The 24,820-nt window shown below is 46.0% G+C and overlaps 1 protein-coding gene across 2 annotated transcripts in view; it reads right to left on the reverse strand.

Moving 5' to 3' along the window:
* Ift140 (intraflagellar transport 140) overlaps positions 1 to 24,820 on the reverse strand; it is a 92,203-nt gene that overhangs the window by 56,067 nt on the left and 11,316 nt on the right. For both annotated transcript variants that reach the window (XM_050135509.1, XM_050135506.1), the window contains exons 6-17: positions 24,558 to 24,700; positions 22,572 to 22,747; positions 20,148 to 20,239; positions 19,405 to 19,511; positions 18,258 to 18,403; positions 16,583 to 16,786; positions 15,880 to 15,952; positions 12,633 to 12,724; positions 8,065 to 8,192; positions 7,601 to 7,718; positions 3,172 to 3,302; positions 657 to 822 (exon numbers count right to left, since the gene is read on the reverse strand). In XM_050135509.1, coding sequence (XP_049991466.1) covers positions 657 to 822; positions 3,172 to 3,302; positions 7,601 to 7,718; positions 8,065 to 8,192; positions 12,633 to 12,724; positions 15,880 to 15,952; positions 16,583 to 16,786; positions 18,258 to 18,403; positions 19,405 to 19,511; positions 20,148 to 20,239; positions 22,572 to 22,747; positions 24,558 to 24,700 — 1,576 coding nt within the window. The remainder of the gene's footprint in view (positions 1 to 656; positions 823 to 3,171; positions 3,303 to 7,600; positions 7,719 to 8,064; positions 8,193 to 12,632; positions 12,725 to 15,879; positions 15,953 to 16,582; positions 16,787 to 18,257; positions 18,404 to 19,404; positions 19,512 to 20,147; positions 20,240 to 22,571; positions 22,748 to 24,557; positions 24,701 to 24,820) is intronic.

Raw genomic sequence — 24,820 nt, forward strand, 5'->3', positions numbered from 1 at the left:
GGGGAGGGGGAGGGGTGGGGGGAGGGGGGGAAATGGGAGGAGGTGGAAATTTTTAAGTAAAAATAAATAAATTAAAAAATTAGAGCTCAAAAAAAAAAAAAAAGGAGCTCTGCCCACAGAGAAGAGTAACATGGGCCAGTTAAGAAAATCAAGAAATTAAAATTTGGGGTTAGACTGGACAAAAAAAAAAAAAAAATGGGGTGGACCTAGACAGGAAGGGTGGAGCAGATAAAAAAAGAACACCATCCAACAAACACACCTCACACTGCAACTTTCCTGTGTGGCTCAAGGTGGGTCTGTCTGCAGGATGGTGGTGGCGCATGCCTTTAGTTCCAGCACACAGGAGGCAGAGGCAGGCAGATCTCTGTGAGTTCGAGGCCAGCCTGGTCTACAGAGCTAGTTTTAGGACAGCCAGGGTGTAAGAGAGAAACCCTGTCTCAAAACCCACCTCCCCAAAAAGATGGATCTGTCGACCATTTGTCTGTGGAAATGATTCTGATGACACAGTAACCCTATCCAGTGGGAGATACGAGGCAGATTCTCTACTTCACATGACGGATTTTCCTACTAACTCTCCCGTAAGTTACACCATGAAGACACTATCTGGCAAATGGTCACCATATATGTCTAAACATGTAACAGCAAACAATAGGTACCTTGGGGCATGTGTCCTCCATGTGGGGCTGCTTGTCTACAGTCTGTGGCTGGGCTCCAGGTGATTCCTGCAAGGCCTCACACACGAAGAGCCTGGGCTCACTCTGATCCCAGAAATGGTTCACAGGAACGTAGTTTGCTAGTCTCTCATGCATAAACATGTGGGTCCTAAAACAGAAGGGAAGACCTGTCCCCAACTCTGACAAGAACAGCGCTTTCAGTGCTACCCACACCACTCAGCCATCTCAGCCAGGGCCAGCAGGTGGCAGTGTTGACAAGTGCTCACCACCACGCATCCCATCAAAACAAATTCTTGCAGACTTTGAGAAATTGGGAGTAAGGGTCTGGGAAGTCTGGCTTGGGGACACAAAGCACAATGCTTGGATCTGGAAGTCCCATCTATAATATACCATGATTTATGGGCCCAAAACTTGAAGAAGCTCTTAAAAAAAAAGATTTATTTATTTTATGCATGAGCTATATCTGTATGTACACCTTTATGCCAGAGGAGAGCATCAGATCCCACTTGTGATGCTTGTGAGCGAACATGCAGTTGCTGGGAATTGAACTCATGACCTTTGGAAGAGCAGTTAGTACTCTTAACTGCTGGGCCATCTCTCCAGCCCCTTGAAGAAGTTCTATATGGAGATCTTAACAGTAAATGAGTGTGATGATACACACTATTAGTTTTAGTTGTTTGGGAGATGAAGGCAGGACAATCACACACAAAAAGGAAGAATTACGAGGTAAGGCAGACAGTCATCCTTAAGTGCCACCCATCCTCCAGAGAGCACAGCAAACCCAGGGGAGAGTATGGAACTGCTGGGCTCAATGGCCCTTGGTGGCTGTGCAGGACCCACTCCTACAGGAAACAACCCTCATGGATGCTCCTAGCACCAGCACTGGTGGCTGCCCACGGCCATGGCCTGCTCAGCTCTGTGCATAACTGACGTGACAAGCATGGAATTTTGGAAGGAACATATACTAAGGACTTATAAAATGCCAGACACAGGTTGTTTCCTTTGTACTATAAGGAGTCTGGCCAAGAGAGGTGGTCTGGTAAGAGTTTTAGAATAGGCAGAAAGGATGTTACCTATTCTTAAAAGAGAAGTCATGGAAATCAGGCAGAGTCAAGAGAAAAACAGGAATTTAAAGACATTTCATAAGATAAAGAGGGGAACTGGTAGTAGGAAGTGAAGGAAAGCTTAGTTCCAAAGATTCACACCTGGTCACAGAGAACCCAGGAACACTAGGACCGGGATGAAGGCCAATCTGAGGAGCAAAAGTTCAAGGCCCATATTCTGAGGCAGGAGATCAGTGATCAGTGACACAGTTAGGTGGAAAGAGAAGTAAGGCATCAACAGAGATGAAAAGCAGACCAAGCAGGTTAAAGGAGGCAGGCAGGACTCAGGGAGAGAGACAGGAAGAATTCAGGGTGGACTGGACAGGAAGATCTGAGTCAGGGTCTGCTGGAACTAGCATAACTAAGGCTGGAGTTGGGGAGTAACTCAGTGGTAGGGCACTTGCTTAGCACACACCAGGTTCTGTTCTGGGATCTGTCCTTAGCATCACAATCAACCAAATCAATGAAACAAACAAACAAAAAAAACTAGCAAAAATAGCAAAATACAAAAAAAAAAAAAGGATGACAGAAAAAGTATGTCGCGGAGTGAAACTCTGTTGCCAGTTCCTCTGTTCTGTTAGCCATTCAGGCGTCAGGCGAGCCTGAAGGTTTCCATACCATGCTTCCTGTCCTGCACCTACTTCATGGCAGACACATCTAGCATTCTCTCTCTCTCTCTCTCTTTTTTTTTTTTTTTTTTGCACGTGTGCGGTCAGAATAAATTTTTAAATTTATTTTTATTTTATATGCATTGTTGTTTTTGCCTTCATGTGTGTCTGTGTGAGGGGTGCAGATCCCCTGGAACTGGAGTCATAGACAGTTGTGAGTTGCTATGTGGGTTCTGGGAATTGAACCTGGGTCCTCTAGAAGAACAGTCAGTGCGCTTAACCACTGAGCCATCTCTCCAGCCCCACATCCAGCATTCTTTCCCAAACTGTTTGCTTTCCTGACTTGAGTCATGCAGAATCAAACATAGATGTAGTAAAGTGCTTAGAAGTGCTTCAAGGCCCACGAACAAGTTTTCTGTAGCAGAAACTATACTTATGTGTTATATCAACCCTCCCCCAACAGAAAGACATTGATTTTATTTTAATCTTCTCTAGAAACATTCTCTACAAAGACAATCAAGCACCTTTTTCCCGTTAGAGTTGCCAATAAGTCTGAGGCCATTCTGTTCTGAGACATTCGTAGAGATGTTTGGGAAAGCCCCTCCAAATTTTGAGTTACTACTAAGTCAGTTCCATAGTCTCAACCCTGGAGCACAGAGACCAACAACTTAAAACTACTTCAACTGCTTAGTGTCTGTTTTAGGCCCCAAGGTTCAAAATCTAACTTAGTAAGCTGGACAGCAGGCAAATATCGTTTCCCACAAATCCTCTCGACTATAATCTCACTTATTGGTCTCCGGCTCATTGAAGGGCAGTGTCTGCATCTGTCCAATCTCTCCAGTCTTGAAGTTGAAGACATTCACTGTGTCCATTTCAACATCATAGATGTAGATTTTGGAATCAGGGCTGTTGTCAACCTAGGAAAGAAAAGACGTATTGCTCAGAGCTGGCGAGTGCTTTAGGGCCTGTGCCCGTGGTGCTGACACAGCTTGTGCTCCAGGAAAACGCACCTGCCACCAGTCTCCGTGGCTTCCAGTCAATGGCTTGCCAGCAGAATAATTTCAATGCTTTATTAAGCCCACCGAAATAGTTCTTTAGTTACTACTTTGTAATTTCAGACAACTTAGAATAAAGTCTGAAGAGTTGTAGCTGCTCTTAGTTTTGACTAGAAATTAAAAAAAAACAAAAACAGGCCGGGGTGGTGGCGCACGCCTTTAATCCCAGCACTCGGGAGGCAGAGGCAGGCGGATCTCTGTGAGTTCGAGACCAGCCTGGTCTACAAGAGCTAGTTCCAGGACAGGCTCCAAAACCACAGAGAAACCCTGTCTCGAAAAATGAAAAAAAAAAAAAAAAAAAAAAAAAAACCAACAACAACAAAACAAACTGGGTCTCAGTATGTAGCCTTGTATGACCTGGACCAGGTTGGCCTTGAATTCAGAGATCTGCCTGCCTCTACCTCCTGAGTGTTGGGATTTTAGGGGTGTGCTACCATGTTCAGCCTGAAGACATTTTCTTTGCTGAGACAGACTAACCAAGGAACTCAAAAGGAATCTGGATTTATGGCAAAAATGACATTTGTACAACTGAATACAATTGATGGGAGTGAGGCTCATTTCCACTTGGCAGCTGACACACGAAGTCCTGAGTGGTATTTCTAATGAAGGCGGGTGGCTCCTGCCGCACTGTTCGCAGAAGCTCTGTTGACAAGGGCAAGATGTGGACAGTTACTAAGGGACCATCAATGGATTAATGGAGAAAAGGCGGCCTATCAAAACAATTCAGGCACAGAGAGAATGAAGCACTGGCACATGCTACAACATGGATGAGCCCCAAACGCTACAGTGGGTGAAAGAAGCCAAATCAAAGGCCACACATTCTATGACATGTCCAGAACAAGAAAATTCAGAGACAGTAAGCAGGCCTGTGGTTGCCAGGAGCTACGATGGGGGATGGACTGGTAGGCAGTTAATGGGTATGACAAATTTCTTTAGAATGAAGATGTTTGGAACCAGATAGAGGCAGTAGTTGTACTATACTGCATATGTACCAAGTGCCACTGGACTGCTCACTTTGAATGGTTAATTTTATGTTATATATATGACTCTCATTTCAAGGTTTTGAGAGCCTATTTTAAGATAACGAGATGTCAGCATGCCCAAAGCATCCTGAGCCTGTAACTGCTCAAGCAATGCTTTGAAGCGGAGGAAGAAAGTGGGAGCACACTGGCCCATGCCCCATCTGACAGCATAAGCAGTGACAACAGGCTCACCTGAGGGTTCTCTGAAAACTGCATCTGGGTCCTGCCCCTCATAAGAGAATGCTCAGTAAGTGGATTTGGAAGCAAAAGAAACCAAGCAGGTCCTGGGTTCAGCCTTGGTTTCAGGCTCAGCTGCTCTGGGTTTTTTAGGCTCAGACCTTCACTAGTGATCCTGACTGCCCTACCTCATGATTACACACAAAGATTTCTTAAAAAAAAAAAAAAAATTATTTATGTATAAGTGCAATGCATGGCTTTATGCCAGAAGAGGGCATCAGACCCTACTAGAGATGGTTGTGAGCCACCATGTGGTTGCTGGGAACTGAACTCAGAACCTCAGAAAGAGCAGACAGTGCTCTTAACCTCTGAGCCATCTCTCCAGCTCCAAACATTTCTTAAAACAAACAACACACCTTACAAAAAGAGAAAGAGATCTGATTCTGCATGCATGCATATTTGCCTGCATGTGTGCATGTGTAGCACATGTGTGCCTGGTGCCTACAGAGGTCAGAAGAGGTGGTAAGACCCCTGGAATTTGAGTTAAGAACAGTTGTGAAGTAGGTGCTGGAACAAAACTGAGGTCCTCCGCAAGAGCAACAAGTACTCTTAACCTCTGAGCCATCTCTCTAGTCTCTACACACATGGATTTCTGAGGCTCAGAGAAGTTCTCGCCTCGATCGAAAGGACTCTCTACTAATGGGTCTCACGCAGCTGCCTGCCTCACACTGCGGCCACTTTGTGTCCTCATCTCCTTTTGTATTACTTTAACACTATTGTGGGGCTCTCCCACTCTTTCTTCCCTTGTTGTAGACAAACCACCATTAGGGTCAGGGTCCCGAGCTGCAGCACTTACTGGGCTGGTGCATTTTAAGCCTGGGTCAGTGGGACTTATAAAAACAATTCAAAATGATGTTACCACTATAATCTTATCATTTCTCATTTTCTTCTTCTGAATACTTGCAGAAGAATATCATGTACATGTACATACAGAAGAAAGTGAGGAAAGCGAAGAGCTGGACTCAACCCCCCATTGCTCGCCTCCACCACTGTGTCCACTGCCTCTGTGCTCTGTTAATCCAGTGTCTTCCTCAGAGCTCCTACCAATGGGCACAGTGTGAAAGGCAGCCAGCTCCTCAAGTCTTCAAAGCAATGATGAGGAGACACATATCCAGAAGAAAACTTTATTCTAGCAGCTCGAGAATCATAAATAGAATGTGAGTCCCTTAAAAAGACAAGATGAAATTTTGCAGAAACAAAAGACACTTAACAGTGATGGAAGAAACTGTCGCCCTTCTTGTAACTAAGAGTTTGGCTGAGTGGCAAAGACAACAAGCAAGAAAAGGAGAAAAGGACCTCTGAACAAGACACCACTGTTTCTGATGAAAACAACAATAACAAAAAAGGCAGGTGAGGATGTAAGAATGGAGAGTATAGGTCAGGTGTGTGGTGCAGCTTCTGCACTCAGGAGGCAGAGACAGACAGATCTCTGTGAGTTCAAGGCCAGCCTATTCTACAGAGTGAGTGAGTTCCCAGACAGCTGAGGCTACACAGAGAAACCTTTTCTCGAAACAACAAGGGGCTGGAGAGATGGCTCAGAGGTTAAGGACACTGACTGCTCTTCCAGAGGTCTTGAGTTCAATTCCCAGCAACCACATGGTGGCTCACAACCATCATATAATGAGATATGGTGCCCTCTTCTGACATGGAGGCACAATACTGTATTGTATATATAATAAATAAAATCTTTTTTTAAAAAAAAAAAGAAACAACAACGACAAAACCAAAACCAACCAAAAAAAAAAAAACCAAACAAACAAACAAGCAAACAAACAAAAAAGAATGTGTCTGGAGAGCAGGCCCTGCACCTCTACAATAAAGTGGGCAGCACAATAGAGCCAACCCCACTCATTGGTAGATGTGTAAGTGAACCAGGCCAGAAGTTGTAAGCATAGTAGAGTTCCCTCCCATTATTCATCCGTCATGTGGCATCATGGGCAGGGGAGAGATGTTACTCTCCCACCCTCCTGTCCATCAATGCCCTGCCCCCACCACCTGCAGCACTTAGGTAAGTGGCCCCACAACACAGCAGGACACACAGTAGGGCTAACCCTGAAGGTGTAGGTGTGGGGGATCTAACTGAGGACGAGGACGGGAAAGCAGGGGAACTGGCCCCACCCCTTGCTCATTGCTGCAAGGGGTGAACTTGCCAGGACAAAGCAAGAGAGCTCACCCTGGTGGTGGGGACAAGGGAGAGCTGGCGGGCCCAGAACCAGGGTTATGGGTCGGCCCACGCCATCATCCATCCCATTTGTGATCTTCTGGAGCGCGTGAAGGAACCTGTCCTGCAGACCCAAAGCTGCAGAATTTCCATAAAACAAGGCAACATCAAGATAACCAAGAGGAGTTTCAGTGAGGGTCCAGCATCAACAGTGTAGCAGAAACCGGAGGCCTTGAACCAGACCAATGACTCTGCAATGAACATTTGCAGGTAAAGAGATGTGGACAAAAGGGTTTACTGCATGATGCACTGTCTCACACTGCAGTTTTCATGACGAGATTTTTTTTTTCCTTTTCCCTTTTTTTCTCTTAAATTTTATTTTATTTTGTGGGGGGAGGTTGCAAGGGCAGACGGTGGATACTTAGGGATGGGGAAATGAATGGGATGGGGATGCATGATGTGAAAGACACAAAGAATGATAAAAACAAACAACAGTAACAATGAAAACAGAGTGTGTGCCAAGATGGAAGCAGGCAGGAGAGAGCCGATGGAAGGCAGGAAATCGAGGAGGGAGATGAAGCAGGGAGGGGGCTAGACAGAAGGCAAGACATAAAGACCCAAAAGACCTACCCAGGCAGAGCAGCCGGCTATGGGCCTGTGAGAAGCCAAAGGCGCAGCCCCTCTTCCAGGGAGGTCCTTCATATGGACCAGCAGAAGGCCAGCAGGGAAGTCAGCCTTACCTTGCTAAGGAGGATGCTAATCTTGTTCCCGTTGGCGTTGCATCTCAGAGAAGTGATGTTCCCCACATAAGGGATCAGTTGAGCCAGGTTCTTGCAGCTGCAGTGCACTTTTGCTTCCCTGTGTGAGGACAGGAGAAGAAAGAATGACCTCAGCATCAGGCAGAGGTCCCTTCCTGGCACCTTTCTGCTGATCACAGAAATTAACTTCTCTGACTGCTCTGACTCGGCCTACGGGTTCCGTTCAGCTCACTGCTTCTCACCTGGTGCACTGAATCCCTAGCACAGGGAAAAGGGGGTAATATTTAGAACCAATGAATGGTATCTTCTAAATTAGAAAAAAAAAAGAGGTGTCACATGAGGTAAGAACCTGAGATTTTTGACACTGTTTTAACTTTTTTGTCTACTGAATTATCTCATAATTTAAAAGAAAAAAAAGAATACTACTATTTTGAAGAAAATGGTACCTTCTGGAAAGATCAAAACTTTTAAAGTGAGCTAAATCTGTCCCTGCCACCAGGAAAGTTCCACAGACATCTAGGAAGCAGGGGCTCCCCTCGGTCTCAGAGAACAGCAGAAGTTGTTTGACAGTTCCCTGGGGAAAGAAGAACAAGTTTAGCTGTACACTTCTACGGTGCCCCACTTCTCTCCTAAACAATTCATCTCCTGCACTCCACCGTTCACCCAGTCAGTGATTACTAATGGGCCAGCATGCATTTAAACTAGGGTTGGTTCCCTGGAAGACAGGCCCCTGTCTCAGTACTGTCTTGGTGCCACACGCCTCAGGTCAAGGATCAAAGATATACCAGGCTCTGGTGATGAACGCCTTTAATCCCAGCACCAGAGGCAGGCGGATCTCTGTGAGTTTGAGGCCAGCCTGGTCTACAGAGCTAGTTCTAGGACTGGCTCCACAGCTACTGAGAAACCCTGTCTCGAAAACCAAACAAACAAAAACCAATCAAACAAAAAAGGATCAAAGATACATAGGGCACTCAGCTGAGAAGGATCTATGGTCACACACAAGATAATGGAATGTAGCAAGGACAGATGGATGGTGACTTGTCCCTGAAGGTTAGTCCGGGTGGGCATTTTGTTAAAGCGTCAAAGACACTTCTCATGTTGTTAAGGTTAGGCGCATGGTCATCTGGGTGGTAAGATGAGGAAAGGATGCTCTACCAGGATGCTTGCCTCATTCTGAATATATGCCATTTATGGAAGGCAACTCACAGAGCTCCACACTTATAACATGTTCATGCTTTCTGTATTTTATATTTCAATAAAATACTTAAGAAATTCATGTCGCTAGGCAGTGTTTAACCCCAGCACTTAGGAGGCAGAGGCAAGAGGATCTCTGTGAGTTCAAGGTCAGCCTGGTCTACAAAGTGAGTTCCAGGACAGCCAGGAGTGTAACACAGAGAGACCCTGTCTAAAACACAAAAACAAAAAGCCAACAACAACAAAAAAGAAACTATTGTCTGTTCTGGGGGCAGAGTTTAAAATGAGGTGACAGAAGACCCAGCTATCAGCAGGTGACACATACTGAAAGACAAGTCTGGCACGGCTGCAGAGTGAGCAATGAGAGCACTGTCTACTGGGAGGGTGGGCAGGCGGAGCAGAGGCCATATGGGCACATCATGCAGACAAGAAGGCAGCACTCTCCAGCTCAAGTTTACCCACTCCTGTTCTGCTTCCACAGTTTCCACTTCTCAGGTTCCACAACAAATCTAGCCTGTATTCAGGAAGAGGAAGTATACCACTTCTTCTTTCTCTGGAAGAGTCTTCTACCTCACGACTCACTGTCTGAACCAGGCCCCCAGAGTCTCCTCTGGTTATATCTCCAGGACTCCATCACCCTTCACCAACTCCCCAGTCTTTTCACTATGTAAGCACAGAAGTCATATTCTAATGAAAACCCATACAAACAAACCAAGAAGAGGCAACCCAGAATCTATCCTACTCCTGCTGACATCAACATCAGCCCGCCAAGCTCCTGCCTCACTTCCATTCTACCCAGGGCTCTGGCTCCAGCCTTGACCACGTGTGACCCATACCTTGATCCTCTCTAAAGATAATTGTTGGGAACTGCAGACCCTCAGACCCTGAACTTTCTATGACCCCCTGCCTGCTGTTTTTCCATGCTTGCAGCTGCTCTGGGCATGAAACCCTCATGAGTTCCTGATAACAAGGAAGTGGGTTCTGGTGGGTTTGCAGTAGAAAATCCCGAGAGCTAGGGCGTGGCCACTAGTCAAGGAGAGCACTAAATAAGCTGCCTTGGAACAAAATAAATGGGCATTCTTTCTTCAAGAGTGACCTGTGTGTTTTTAGTCCCCAGGCCCTTCCCCAACCAAGGTTCCAAGTGGTGCAGGGAAATGAAAAGGAAGCATCTGAAGACACCTTATCACTGGGCCAGACATTAACAGAGCCACACATTTGCCTCCTGAAGAGAGATATGGGTAGGAATCAGAGAGACTACTAGCATTTCCTTACTGACCAAACCAACACACATGCCTTCTGTATAAAAACAGCAGACAGGCTGGAGGTGTGGCTTAGTGTACAGTGTGTGCATGAGGTGTGGGTTCTATCCAAACACTGTACTGAAAAACAAAAACCAAAGGAGGAGGAAGAGGAGGAAAAGGACCCAACTCCATCCCAACTGTTCCTATAAACAGGCTCCTTAGTTGTTTCCGATTTCCTTCATCGTCCGACATCTGCAGGTCTCCACTCTGATACAGCTTCCCCTTAACCTGCCATGGAAAGCGGAGCCTTCCTCTCATCCCCATGTCCACAACTGACACCCCATGCTTGCCTGCTGAAGTCCGAGTGCAAACACTAAAGGACAAGAGACGGCACAGGAAGGAAGGAGACACTGCACTGGGTGTAAGGTGTCCAGTAGCCTTGGCCTCCTGCCTTCTGGCCTCTTGGCTCTCTCAGACCTCGAGGCTTTAGGAAAACATGGCAGCACAAGCTCTACACCAGCGCCCATTACTTCTTCCCAGGAGGGTGTAGGGGCCACATGGTGCGTCCTCCCCACATCGTCACAGTTCAGTCCCACATCAGGGGTTCTTCTAGTCCCTTCTCAGCTCAGTCTTCACTCTAGCTGCCTGTGACCTAGGTAAGAACCTTATGGGGATGAGCAGCATGTGAGGTACAAGATCATGGATGTGGCAACAACAGTGAAGAACATGGGTTCCAAGAAACAATTCAAAATCCCACATAAAATCCCACCAGGGCCAAGGAGATGGCTCAGCTGGTGAAGTGCTTGTGCCAAAGCATGAGGATCTAGATTCGAATCCTGGAAATCCACATGATGCTAGGCATCCTGACGTACCCCTGAATCCCAGTGATGGTCAGATGGGAGGCCAAGACAGGCAGATCTTGGTAGACTGGGGGTCAGTTAGCCTGGCTAAAGTTCTAGATCAGTGAGCCACCCTGTCGAGACAGAGGCTGAATACCTGATGTTGTCCTCTGACCCCATGTACACCAACCATGCACGTGTGCACACACAGTCTTTCCTTTCTTTGTCCTTTCCCTCTCCTCCCCACCTACCCCACACACATACTCAACTGATAGATAAAACCAGAGACAGGTTCTCAGTCTTGTCAGAATGTTGCTACACATGATGGGTTGAACAGCTGCCTCCCAAAAGTCCCTTTTCTTAAAACTCTACTATAAAAGACCTTTTGCAGATGTAAGCAAATAAAGGATTTGTTTATTTTTATGTTTCTGGGGATGTACCTAAGGGCTCTACACAATCTATACACTCTGTACTAATCCACATTCACAGCCCTAAGACTTTTGAGAAAAAAATCATTCTACATTAGTCCTAAAACCACTGACAAGTGACTCTGTTTTCTATGCTCTGAATGGAACCCAGGGCCCCTCCATGTTAGGCACATAGTCCACCACTGAACTGTACACCCTAGTCAAAGTGTGGCTTTTTTGCTTGTTTTAAAGATTTATTTATTTTATGTGTATGACTATTTTTTTTGTTTTGTTTGGTTGTTTTTTTTGTTTTGTTTTTCGAGATAGGGTTTCTCTGTAGCTTTGGAGCCTGTCCTGGAACTAGCTCTTACTGTAGACCAGGCTAGCCTCGAATTCACAGAGATCCACCTGCCTCTGCCTCCCGAGTGCTGGAATTAAAGGCGTGCACCACATGTGCCCAGCTTGCATATGAATGTTTTAGTCACATGTATGTCTGCATACTGCATACAAGCCTGGTGTCCTTGGAGCTCAGCAGAGAACATCAGATGCTCTGGAACTGGAGCTATGGATGGCTGTGAGCCACCATATGGGAGCTAGGAACAGAACCCAGCCCTCTGTAAGAATAAGTTCTCTTAACTGTTGAGCCATCTTTCTGGCTTCTGAAAGTGTTTCTGTCAAACATGAAGAGAAGACACAGATGTAGAGAGATGGCATGTGAAGCACAGAGCAGAACACTGGGGAACCTCTGTAGACCCAGAACACTGGGGACTGGCAGCACGGCTGGAAACTGCGAGAGGCAGGAGCAGATTCCCTGGAAAAGTTTTCTGAAGGAGCTTGCCCAACCAACCTAGATTCAGGATTTGACTTCCAGGACTGTGAGAGAACAAATTTTGTTGCCTCAAGCCAGTGGTTTGTGAGAATTTGTAACAGCCACAGCAAGTTAGTATCATGCCAGTCCTGGGTTATAGCAAGTCCCAGTGGGACGCAGACAGGCAGATACCTGACACAGATGCTGTGCTGAGGCCCATCACTGTGAGAGGCTAGCACCGCTCCCACCTTGGCCTCACCCTCACGCTCACTTAGGGGGATGGCTCATCCAGAAGTATCATCTAAAGTGATAGCACAAAGCCTTTCCTCCCATTTCATAGCCCAGTACAGTCAAGGTCTAGGGAAATGGATTCTTCCCTGAAAAGCACTCTAATCCTGCCTCTCCATTTCAGAGGTCACTGCATGGATGGGGAGGCCACACCAGAGCCCATTTCCAGTGAGTCACCTGATTGGAAATAGGTTTCAGAACACAAGGCAGCACTTTCAACTGCCAATAGTCACTGACCTGCCAGGTCCGCACTTGAATTCGGTTTGGCTCCACTGTATAAATGTTTTCCTCGTGCATTGCTAACACTGACGTTTCACACAGGAACGTCCCTGAAATGAAGGATGAACATCAAAACAGCATCAGCATGATAGACGTCCCTTGGTGGAATCTTCAGTCAGCGCGGTCCTTATGGTAGCTCCATGAGAAGATCTCAGTTCCATGAATCTTACAGATGAGCAGAACAAGATTCCAGAATAAAGAAGGGGGAAAAAAACCCCACAAAAATAGTACAAACAATAAAAATATACAAACAATGCTGCTATGAACATAGTTGAGCATATACTTTTGTTGTATGATGAGGCCTCTCTTGGGTATATTCCCAAGAGTGGCATTGCTGGGTCCAGGGGTAGGTTGATCCCAAATTTCCTGAGAAACCACCACACTGCTTTCCCAAGTGGTTGCACAAGTTTGCATTCCCACCAGCAATGGATGAGTGTTCCCCTTTCTCCACAACCTCTCCAGCAAAGGCTATCATTGGTGTTTTTTATTTTCGCCATTCTGACAGGTGTAAGATGGTATCTTAAAGTTGTCTTGATTTGCATTTCAATGAGCGGACAATGTAAGACTACTGAGAACCCAAGAACAATGGCAATGGGTTTTTGATCCTACTGCACGTACTGGCTTTGTGGGAGCCTAGGCAGTTTGGATGTTCACCTTACTAGACCTGGATGGAGGTGGGTGGTCCTTGGACTTCCCACAGGGCAGGGAACCCTGATTGCTCTTCAAGGGAGGGGGTCTTGCTTGGGGTAGGGGGAGGGAAATGGGAGGCGGTGGCGGGGAGGAGGCAGAAATCTTTAATATAAATAAATAAATAAATTTAAAAAATAAAATAAAATTGTAAACAGTGAAAAAAAAAAGTTACAAAAGGAAAAAAAAATAAAAATATAAAACCAAGTAACAAGCCAGGCAGTGGTAGCACACACCTTTAACCCTAGCACTTGGGAGGCAGAGGCAGGATCTCTGTGAGTTCAAGGCCATCCTGGTCTACAAAGCGAGTTACAGGACAGCCAGGGCGGTTACGCAGAGAAATCCTGTCGAAAAACAAAACAAAAACAACAAAAAAAACAAAACAAACCAAAAAACCCAAGAACAAAACAAAATAACAACAACAACAACAAAACCCCAAGAAATATGAAAACCTACTGAAAAAGAAGGAACATCTGCTCTGAACATAAGGAACTCTATAGGCTCCTAGGGCCCTAGACCTGATCTGGGGGATCCAACATGCCCATCCACCCTGCTCACCAGCCTCATCTCCTCTTCCCCTGGTTGAAGGTCACCCGGTAGCACAACACCTACCACCTCATGACGTGGACTGATGAAGCACCTGTCCAGGTCATGAGGAACTTTGGAGGCTCCACGCTCCAGTCAAAGGTGCTGAGGAGCATGTTAGTCAAGGTGACAATACATATGAAACAGAAGATGTCTTGGCACCGGCTGTGCTGGCCATTACTGAGATAAAAGAGCTCGTCTTTGCTTCTCGGGACTCACGTGAAAGAGGAGCGGTGGTGTGTGAATTGTTGTACAGTACAGGGAGTGTGATAATTTCACCACTCAGAGAACTTCCGACAATGTTGTGGGATGCAAAGGTTCTTGTGTTTGTAGATCAGCACTAGGGGAACCAAGCACATTAAACATACAGTCTGTCTCTTCCAAGGGAGAGACGCATAACTTGTTTTTCACCCAGAAGGCTAGGAGTGGATGTGGTGAATAGCCTGGTGACCTTTGCACTGTGTAACCTAGACCATACTGGATCCTCCCCCAGGATCTATAGAACATATCTTTATGGAAGGTGTCACAAGTATTTAACCTGAAGAACCCATCTTTATGGAAAAGGCTCATACATTTTACAAAGAGGTTTTTTTGGCTGCCCTGGAACTTACTTTGTAGACCAGGCTAGACTCAAACTAACAGAGATCTGCCTGTCTCTGTCTCTCGAGTGTTGTAGTTTGAATGTAGTTATCTTTAAAGAGTTTCAATGAAATCCTGTCTTAAGCTTTATTGTGCACATGGGACTGAGTTAATTATAACCAGAAAAATGTTCACGAAATTGCACTATACTTTTAAATATGCCTAAAATAAACTACTCGGAGTCAGACTCCCGAAGTTTGAACCAACACCTGCGAGAGTTGTGCTGACCTTAACTACTTTCTTGTCTGTGTACTGCTGCTCTGCTGGAGGTCACAGAGACATCCCCCCCACTCCCACATAAAGGGTTAAGGGAGATGAAAGGGAGTGGAAAAGACATGCGGGAGTGAAGTGATGACCAGTGGTAAGCAGAATGGTCAGCCTCCTAAGAGTGGAGAGATCTCAGAGGTGCAGATGGTGTAGAGGCTCAAGTTAGAGGGAGAGAAGAGTCATGTCCCAAAGGTATTTCAGGAGGCCGTAAGACAGCGCTAAAAGATCTGTGCTCTGAATCCCAAAGTCTGTGACGACTACTACATAGGACAATAGCTGCTAAAGCCTCAAAGGGGAGTTATTCTGGACTGTCCATGCAGGCCCAGACCCTGTGAGGAGGGACTGATGAGAAGGTCAAAGATGAGCTCTGTGACCATAAACCAGACTATAGAAGCCAAAAGCTAGAAGAACCAAATGGAATTTCCCCTTGAGGACTCGGGGGGGAGGGGAGGTATTGCCCTATTTGCTGCATTTTGTTTTTCTGGACTTGGAAACCAGACAGGAAAAAAAAAATTCCTGTGGTTTTTAAACCACCATAGTGTTATAGTAGCACTACGAAACTCATGTATGTGTGTGGAAGGCAGAGGTAGCCAAATTAAATAGAGAAAGTTGGAGAAACTGGTAAAACACAGAGCTCAAATTTGAGATTGACTGAACATCTGAGAAGATCTACCTGTGGCCCATAGCTATGGCTAGCTTCAGCCATTTTACAGGACACTTGTGCAATGGCTCCCTTCCTCAGAAGGAACCAGATTGCTTATGCTCATGCATTCTTGTTAGTAGTTCTGGAGCCCAGAAAGACTTGCTGGTGCAGTCTCACTATGTTTCTGAAATACCTTGACCACTTCACAGGATGCAGTCCAGGAAGCCCTGGCTGCAGAGGCTGAGCTGTAGCATTGGCTCTAGCTATTCAGGCACAGGAATGAGAGCGGCCTTGCCAGCTCTGTGCTAATCCCCTTACTCTGCATTAGAAGGCGAGGCAATAGCAGAGGTGTGGAGCCCTCTCTGGGTGTGAAGAGATTCTAACCTGCATTCCTTAAGGTAGATCCGGAAGGTTCAAAGACTGCTACCTGTTTTCCATTCCAGACGGCCACAGCATCCTAAAACGAACAAGGATGTCGAAAAGCAGAGGTAAGGAAGAGTGCAGTGCAGACCGCAGAGCCTGCGCTCTTCCCTCATCACTGAGTGGTACCATGCTGCCAGCTCAGTTTCACATCACCAAGCCTTCCATGGATGCGGGTTAGATCTAAAATGGCAGTGGGTTTTTAGTATTTTTTTCTTTTTTACTTTTTTTGTTTTTGTTTTTTTGAGACAGGATTTCTCTGTCCTAGAACTTACTTTGGAGACCAGGCTGGCCTCGAACTCACAGAGATTTGCCTGCCTCTGCCTCCGAGTGCTGGGATTAAAGTCATGCACCATCATGCCTGGCTAGTTTTTTTTTTTTTTAATTTTTTTTTATTAGATTTGTTTTTTAAAAAAAATACCAATCCAAATTCCCACTCCCCCCTCCCATTTCCTCCACACACCTTTCCACCCCACTCCCTCTAATCCTCATTGCATGCTTTGGTTTTTTTTTTAAAATAAATATGACACACATGGATATTCAGGATGGCTTAAGCTGTCACCAAGCTCCCTTGCTGTTCTGAATTACCCTAATGACCCAGCAGGCAGTTCTTTTGGCTACACTGAGAATCCTTGTCTAACACCCACAGACCAGCCTCGGTAGTCACCTTGGTGGCGAATACACCACTGAGGTGCATGTCAGTGCGCAGGCTGTGTGTGCTTCCAGTGGACAGGAAGGACACGTTGACTAAGCTTGGGGAGATCTGCACAGCAGCTACTTGCTGGTGGAAGTGCGACGACATGGCTTGCTCACTGAGGATGGACACGGAGTCAGCGCTGCTCACTGCCAGAAGGTTCTTCCTGGAGCCCCACTTCATTACCAGGTGGGGGAGAGTCAGATGCATGAACAACAGGAGAGATGCAGTCAGGAAGTATATAAATGCTCCCTATGAAAGTCTACAAGCCATTTTTTGTTATTTAAAAAACAATCTAAAAATTTAGAAATTAAAATATGTACTTTGTAGGAACATTTTAAAATGCTGATAGACTTAAGATGTGAACTGGCAGGCAGACACCAGGGTGGCTGTTCTACCCAGGGTCTGCTCTAACTGCAGGGCATCTGCTAGGAATCTGACATTCTGATTATGACATATTCATATTTATTATTTTCTATGAACCTATAGGCAATTTAATTTAAATTTAAATTTTCCAGTGGTCTTCTGCTGGTGAGAAAGAAATGTTAGTTTCCTAGCTTCAATCTGAAATGTTCAGTTCTCACAAATAATGAAGAGCCATGTAAGAAATCAGAATCGCATCAGAAATTGTATGGCCAGAAAGGTATCAGAAGTAACTGTGAAAAAAATCCAGATGATGTTGGACTCAGCAAAGACTTCAAAGAGGCTGCAATAAATATGGTACTTATTATAGCACCCTACTGCAATACTACAATGATTCTGTCTCATCAGACAGTGTCAATAAGAGACAAACTAAAAACGAAATGCTCCCAAGAACTGAAGCCGAAGCCGGGTGTGATGGCGCACGCCTTTAATCCTAGGACTTGGGAGGCAGAGGCAGGTGGATCTCTGTGAGTTTGAGGCCAGCCTGGTCTACAAGAGCTAGTGCCAGGATAGGCTCCAAAGCTACAGAGAAATCCTGTCTCGAAAAACCAAGAGAAAGAAAGAAAGAAATGAAACCGATATTTATACAGAAACATGCACTCATGTTAACAGCAGCCTCACTCATAACCGCTCCAGAGTAGAAGCAACCCAAAGCCCATCAGCAGAAAACCGTGGTCTACCCATGGAACGGGAGGCCAGCCATAAAGAGGAGCACTGACACCTGCCGTGACACGGGATTAAACAGGACATCCGGGAACATAGTCACAAAGACTGGATGGTATATGCTATTTATTTAGTTAGTTTCTTTGTTTTATTAAATTTATTTATTTATTTTTCATCCTGACCAAAGGTTCCCCTCTCTCTTCTTCTCTCATCCCTTCCCTGCCCCAATCTAGTCCTCCTTCAGGAGACAAGGTTTTCAAAGACAGGGCTCTCTTCACACTCCCAGCTGTCCTGAACACCCAGAGACCCACCTGCCTCTGCCTCTGCCTCCCGAGTGTTGGGTTTAAAGGTGTGCACTACTACCCCCTATATAACCCACGCCGGCCTCATGCCTCAGGTTCCTAAGTATTGGGGTTACATATCTATATAATGTTTTGTTAGTTTTATTTTTCTGATGCTAAATTGAATAAGTGATTTTTTTTTTAAAGGGCTCCAAGTTAATTATCTTCCGCCTGGCCCAGCAGACAGAGAACAGCAAATGCGCTACAGAGCAGGACTGTACCTGTATCTGTGTGATGTTTCCTTCCAGCTCAGTCGGTGTTTGAAGGGTCCACATGTCCTTGCCCTCCAGCGCTCTGCCACATGGGTACTTTGGCATTTTTTTCCACAAAGCTACTCGCCCTTTATTGGTCCCCGCTGCCAGGAGACCTACAGGTAAAAGCAAAGCACATGCTGCTTGTGGAGAAAGATTTTAAAGGTGCTGGTGGATGCTGTCTTCTGTTTCCAATCTGCCTTACTCGGGCTGCTTCCCAGTGCTGCACTGGTGCTGAGTGCTCAGCAGGCGCTCAGTGACACTGATTCACCTGCTAACTTGCTGTCCTTGGTATTCGCACACTCAGGCACTTGTACACTTTCCCTAGTCCACAAATACTACCCATACCATCAAAGGTACAGACATTGATGTATATACCACCGTTAGTGAGACTCTTCTGGCCAAACCTTTCAAACATTATGTAAAATAAGAAGGCTTCATTGTCACTTGTTCATCTTTGACTGATAATAACAACTTACTTATCTTTCTTTTTTAAAAAACAGTACCAGCTGGGCGTTGGTGGCGCACACCTTTAATCCCAGCACTCGGGAGGCAGAGGCAGGCAGATCTCTGTGAGTTCGAGACCAGCCTGGTCTACAAGAGCTAGTTCCAGGACAGGCTCCAAAACCACAGAGAAACCCTGTCTCGAAAAACCAAAAATAAATAAATAAATAAATAAATAAATAAATAAAAACAGTACCTCGCTATGTAGCCTTGGCTGGCACGGAACTCATAATATAGACCAGGTTGGCCTGGAACTCACAGAGATCCACCTGCCTCTGCCTTCTGAGGCTGGCTGAATGCTGGGATTAAAGGTCTGTTCCACTGTACTCAGCTTCTATTTCTGAATAGGCTCCAGATCTCACTATAACTTATTTGGTCTTGACACAATGTTTGAAGTTGTTTCTATTCTTTCCATGTCAGGTCAAGAAATCTCACCTTTGAACCGGGCAGTGGTGGCACATGTCTTTAATTCCAGCACTTGGGAGGCAGAGGCAGGTGGTTCCCTGTGAGTTCCAGGCCAGCCTGGTCTACAGAGCTAGTTACACAGGGAAACTCTGCTTCAAAACACCATTAAAAAAAAAAAAAAAGGAAGGAAGGAAGGAATCAATCTCACCTTTGGCTTTACAGAAACAAACACAGTTTATATTCTCTCCTTTTTCAAAGCCAAACTTCTCCTGTGGGCTCAGTATGTAATTCTCCCCTCGCTGTAAGTCCCAGAATCTGTAATGGAAAGAGGAAGGACTTGTGAAGGGTATATTAGTGCCCACCTCTGACTTGACGGTTTTGTAAAGCCTGGGAAGAAAACTCGAGCTGTGCTCTACAGACTCCCAACATGAAACAGAAACGTGACGCAATATGTTTACAACTGGAAGGATAGCTACTAACGGGCATTTCACATGTGGCGCTACAGGAAGACGAGAACATGGGATTCCAGCTACATACAGTAACAGTGAACATTATGCTGAACTGAGTAGCCAAAAAGATACCAAAGTGCCTATTTCTATTTATGCCAGTTTAATAAACTATGCAGAACTAGGTTCGGCAGGGTACTCCTGCAGTCCTTGTTACTTGAGAGCCAAGGCAGGAACACTGCTTGAGTCCAGGAGCTGGATACCGGCATAAAAAAACAACAGCACAAGACCCTATATCAAGAACAAATTTCTCCCAAACCAGGCAAAGTGATTCCAAGACACATGTGACATGGCCATGTTTCCTGAAGGCATGGGGGAAAGCAGGAAGGACGGCTAGGGTGGGTGCGGACTCCTGGGGCCGCCACTGTTTAGTGTCATAGACCTGTGTCGTATGTGAAAATCCTGTGCGTCGTCCAGGAACTGGCATGGGAAGTCCGGCTCTCACCTGAGCACTGGTTCTCCGACGGCCATGACAAGAAGGCTGCCCTCTATCAAAGTGATGTCTGCCCGGTGGCCGCTTTTCCCACTCAGCTTTACCTGCATGCACGAAAGAAGCACAAGGCTCTTGCTGAAATGCCTGGTGCAACCATGTTAGCCTGGCATCTGGTCTTCAGTGACATCACTGAGATCCACCAAGGGGTCACAATACAGGGCAAACAGTGGGAACAGAGAGTGGGCCTTATTTTTAAGGAGTTGGGCTGGAGAGATGTCTCAGTTTAAGAGCACTGACTGCTCTTCCAGAGGACCAGGGTTTGATTCCCAGCACCCACATGGCAGTTCACAACCTTTTGTAACTCTAGTCCCAAGGGATCCAATAACCTCTTCTGGCCTTGGCACACTCATGGTACACAGACATGTGTGCAAGCAAGACACCACAAGATTTAAAAAAGGGTGTATGGGCTGAAGCAAACAGCAACTTACGCATGAGAGATGCCTCACCTAGCGCACGGTGGGCATTTCCGGAGTGATTACTAAACACGCTTGCTCTGTCGTGACTACACTTTAGGAATGTCTCCTATTCACATTCTGTGCAGAAAACAAACTTTCCCAGAGTTCAGCAACCAGTGTGGAGCTAGACAGGCACTTGAAGCAAGATGCTATGAGCTATGGTATCTCCCACCCCCCCCCACCCCACCCCCGTCCCATTCATAGGCTGAAACACCAACTACCTCTGTGACCACACGTGCAGACAGGGCCTTCGGAAGGCAAGTAAGGGGAGGATGGTGGCGTCTGAGAACAGATACAGCAGAGAGCGCTTCCTCCCACTTTCCCTCAAGCTCATGTGCTCTTTCTCTTCCTCTCCAGACTCCATGTAAGGACAAAGGAGGGCCACTCTATGTGATCCAGAAATCAATCCCCCAGCAAGAACTAAATTGGCCTATTTGAACTTTCTGCTTCCAGAACTGTGAGTGAAATATCTGTTGTTAAACTATACAGTAAGTGGCTATTTATCAAGTTGACTCAAGCTGACTAAGACACTTAGTTCATGCAATTCAAGGACCATTCACAGCTGTGTTACAGGATACAATGAACTCTCCAACCTGGAGGAGTATCCTTAGGGAAAGTTTGGCATTCTCTATGGTTCACGGATTCTTATAATCAAAACCAGCATTCTAGTTCACATCTGTAATCCCAGAACAGCATAAGGCAGAGGCATCCGGAGTTCAAGGTCGGTCTTGACTATTTAGCGAGTTTCAGGCCACCACAGAAACCTGAGACCTTATCTCAAAAAAAAAAAAACAAAAACAAAAAAAAAACCCCAAACCAGAAAACGTGCTGAGTGGTGGTGTGCGCCCTTAATCCCTCTTTGTGAGTTTGAGGCCAGCCTGCTCTACAAAGTGAGTTCTAGGACAGCCAGGGCTACACAGAGAAACCCTATCTTGAAAAAAACCAAAAAACAAACAAATAAGCAACCCCACTCCAAACAAAACAAAACTGATAAAAGAAACAAAAGAGAGCTGGAGAGTTGGAGAGATAGCCCAACATTTAAGGGCACTGGCTGCTCCAGAGGACTTGGTTTCACCTCCCAGGACCTACATGGTGACTCACAACTCCAGTTTCATGGGATCCAACTCCCTCTTCTGGCCTCCGAGGGCACCAAGCATGTATGTGGTATAGAGACATACAAGCAGGCAAAAACACCTACACATATTTAAAAAAAAAAAAAAAAGAAAGAAAGAAATGGGGAGCAAAAGACTAAGAGGGGCAGCAAGCAGCAGTGCTCTTAAATGAACTGTACAGGGTATACAAGTGACCTTTATCTAGGAGCATGTGGTACTGGATGCTTTTCTAGTGGACAAACATGAAGAGGGTCTCAGGGCTAATAGGACAGCTGTCTTTGATGGACATCCTGGTATCTTAAAAGCATTACAGTTCAGCCAAGATAACTAACATTTGCTCACTGCATAAAACAAAGTAAACCCCTACGGTGGCCAACAGTAGATGTGAAAGAATATGCACCAGAACTGCCACTGTAACAGACACCAGGCAGTGTCACCACCAGCTCTGGGACAAAAGTGAGCCTCCTTAGAACATTCATACAGCTGGAAAGTGGGGATGATATCTCCTGTTCCACCCAACTCTGTGTGGAAGTCCAGTGAGTACACGGTCTGGGAGCAAGCCTAGGCAGCCCTGATCTTACCCACGCCTGTTCAGAGATACTGGAAAATCTTCCATTTTCCTCACTTACCCTGAATAGCCTAGAGTAAGAAGTGAGACTCAACGGCTAGGCTAGCTGCTCCTTCAAGCAAGTGACAGCTCTTCAGCTTTGCTAACCAAGGCAGAAAAGACAATCCAAACAGGCAAGAATCCCAGGTCTTTAGCACAGTGCAGTAGCCCAGCTGGCCCAGCACCTTGGTCCTTCACCTACCTTCATCACTTCTTCTGCCTCCCCGTCAGGAGTCACCACATACAGAGACAGGAGGAGGTTCTGTGTCACCACCACCAGAGACTCTCTCTTCTCAATGTAGGACAGCATCTGGATGGCGCTATCTGTGGACGCCACCTGGGCAGTCTTGCCTTTTTCATCCACATAGTGCACTGTCCCTGGGGAAAGAAGTGGCTCCTGGCTCACCTGTCTTTTCAATGGTACCCATGAGCAATAGCCTCTGTCTACTTAAGGATACCCTGACAATAGGCCCATCGTCTTTATAAGAACGTAAGACATCTGCCACAATGTTTCTCAGGATACCGTCTCTGATATGATCCCTGTGTTACTGACCAGGGTAGCCGTCTCTGGATTCTCCACTACTCTCCTGGATGGTACTGATTAGCATCCAGCCCATCTGATTCTGTAGTCTCGCACTGCTCCACCATCCATGTTCACAATCTTTAGGTCTATTTTCTCACTGATTTTATTTGTTAACTTTTATTTTATGTGTAAGGCTGTTTTGTCTGCATATATGTATGTGTACCACATGCATGCAGTGTCCACGGATGCTGTCAGATTCTCATGGGACTGGAGTTATAGATGGTTGTGAGCCACCATGTGGGTTCTGGGAGTCGAACCTGGGTCCTCTGGAAGAGCGGCCAGGGTTCTTAACCACTGAGCCATCTCTCCAGCCTTCTCTAGGGGTATTTTTGCCTTCCCTATATTGAGAGCCTACATGATGACTCCTCTCTCTGCCCACAGGACTCGTGTCATTTGGTGTATCATTTGCCATCCTGCCTGGCTCTCTCTCACCTTCCCTCTTTTGTCTTCCCCAGCTCCTTAACATCTGAACTTCACAAGTCAGTGCCATAGCAGTCCCTTCTCCCCACCTAGACTCCTCCTCTTCCTGCCCTGCCCTCAACAACCACTTCAACACTGGCCAGCACCATCTGGCCTGCCTCCTTTGTTCTTAGGTGTCTGAGTGATGGGTGAGTTCCTGGGATTCTCTGCCTCATTTCTGAGGTTCTTTAAGAGTCTCCATAGAGGACTTCTTGTCCTCAGTCTCATCTTATTCTCCATGGATAACTTGAGTTCTCATTAAATGGAAGTTCAAAGTCATCTAAGTTAATTTTAACAATAGAGATTATGGAGCAGGGCCATTAGACTATAAAACAGTAGACACTAATATATTCCCCATCTTCCACAGAGGGGAATTAGAGCACATAGACAATCTTGTAACCTAACACAACACACACATCTTGGGGGATAGGCAGAGATCTAGATCTGCATCCTCCATCCTCTTCCAGGCTACTAGCATTCCTTTCGCCTCAGCTCTCTCTCCTATACCCTTCACCCTGCCCCATGGTGATGCACCCACTTGGATATTCCCTCTGGGACTTCCTTATGTCCCTCCACACTGGCTCTATCTCTTTATCCTCTAAAATGAAAAGCTTCTCCTATTCAGAAACGATAAACCCCAAGACCTCTCCCAACATCTGCAGCCTCGCTTCTCAACCCCAGGCATCCCCTGTGGCTCTCATTTCCTGGGCCTCTGCCAGGTACCAACCTCACTGTCACTCTTTTTCATTTGCTTCAGGATGCATTTGTTTCAGTGCTGGTAGGGAAGTGTCTACTGTTTATACCAAGAACAAGTGAAATTAAAATCAACAGATAGTCAGCATGGTGGTATAGCTATAATCTCAGTACTCAGGAAGAGGAGGCAGAAGCGTTCTAAGAGATCAAGCTAGGCAAAAATGAAACCAAACAATACCACAAAATAGGTAAAAATATAATCAACAAATGGTTCTTAATAGTAGTCTCTGTGAGGGCTAGCTGCAGGCCTCAAGGGCAGACTCTCACTGTCCTCATTAGGCTTCATTCTCAAGAACCTGAAACACATCTGGTACACAGCAAGTACTTGATGATTATGCAGACTGATAGCCTAAAATCTCTTTGGTTCCCACAATTACATCCCAGGTTGCTTACCATCCATCAGACTGACAAAAAAAGACAGCCCCTCCTGAGAGCCTGTCTTCAGGAAACTTCCAAAGCTGCTTTTTCTCCAGTTAAACATGTCCAGGGCTTTCTCATCACCACTTACTGCTGCCTTTGCCAACTGAACCAGATCCCTGAGAGTAAAGGATACAGCAGTCAAGATTTCTAGGATCCCATGGGGCTGGGTCAGGAGCTATGTACCCCACGCCCAGCATGAGGGGAGAGAGAAGCAGACAGCATGGGCTTCATACTTA

The sequence above is a fragment of the Alexandromys fortis genome, unplaced genomic scaffold (genome assembly GCF_014885135.2).
Source record: "Alexandromys fortis isolate MF-2015 unplaced genomic scaffold, M_Fortis_MF-2015_v1.1 scaffold_29, whole genome shotgun sequence".
Classification (NCBI taxonomy): Eukaryota; Metazoa; Chordata; class Mammalia; order Rodentia; family Cricetidae; genus Alexandromys; species Alexandromys fortis.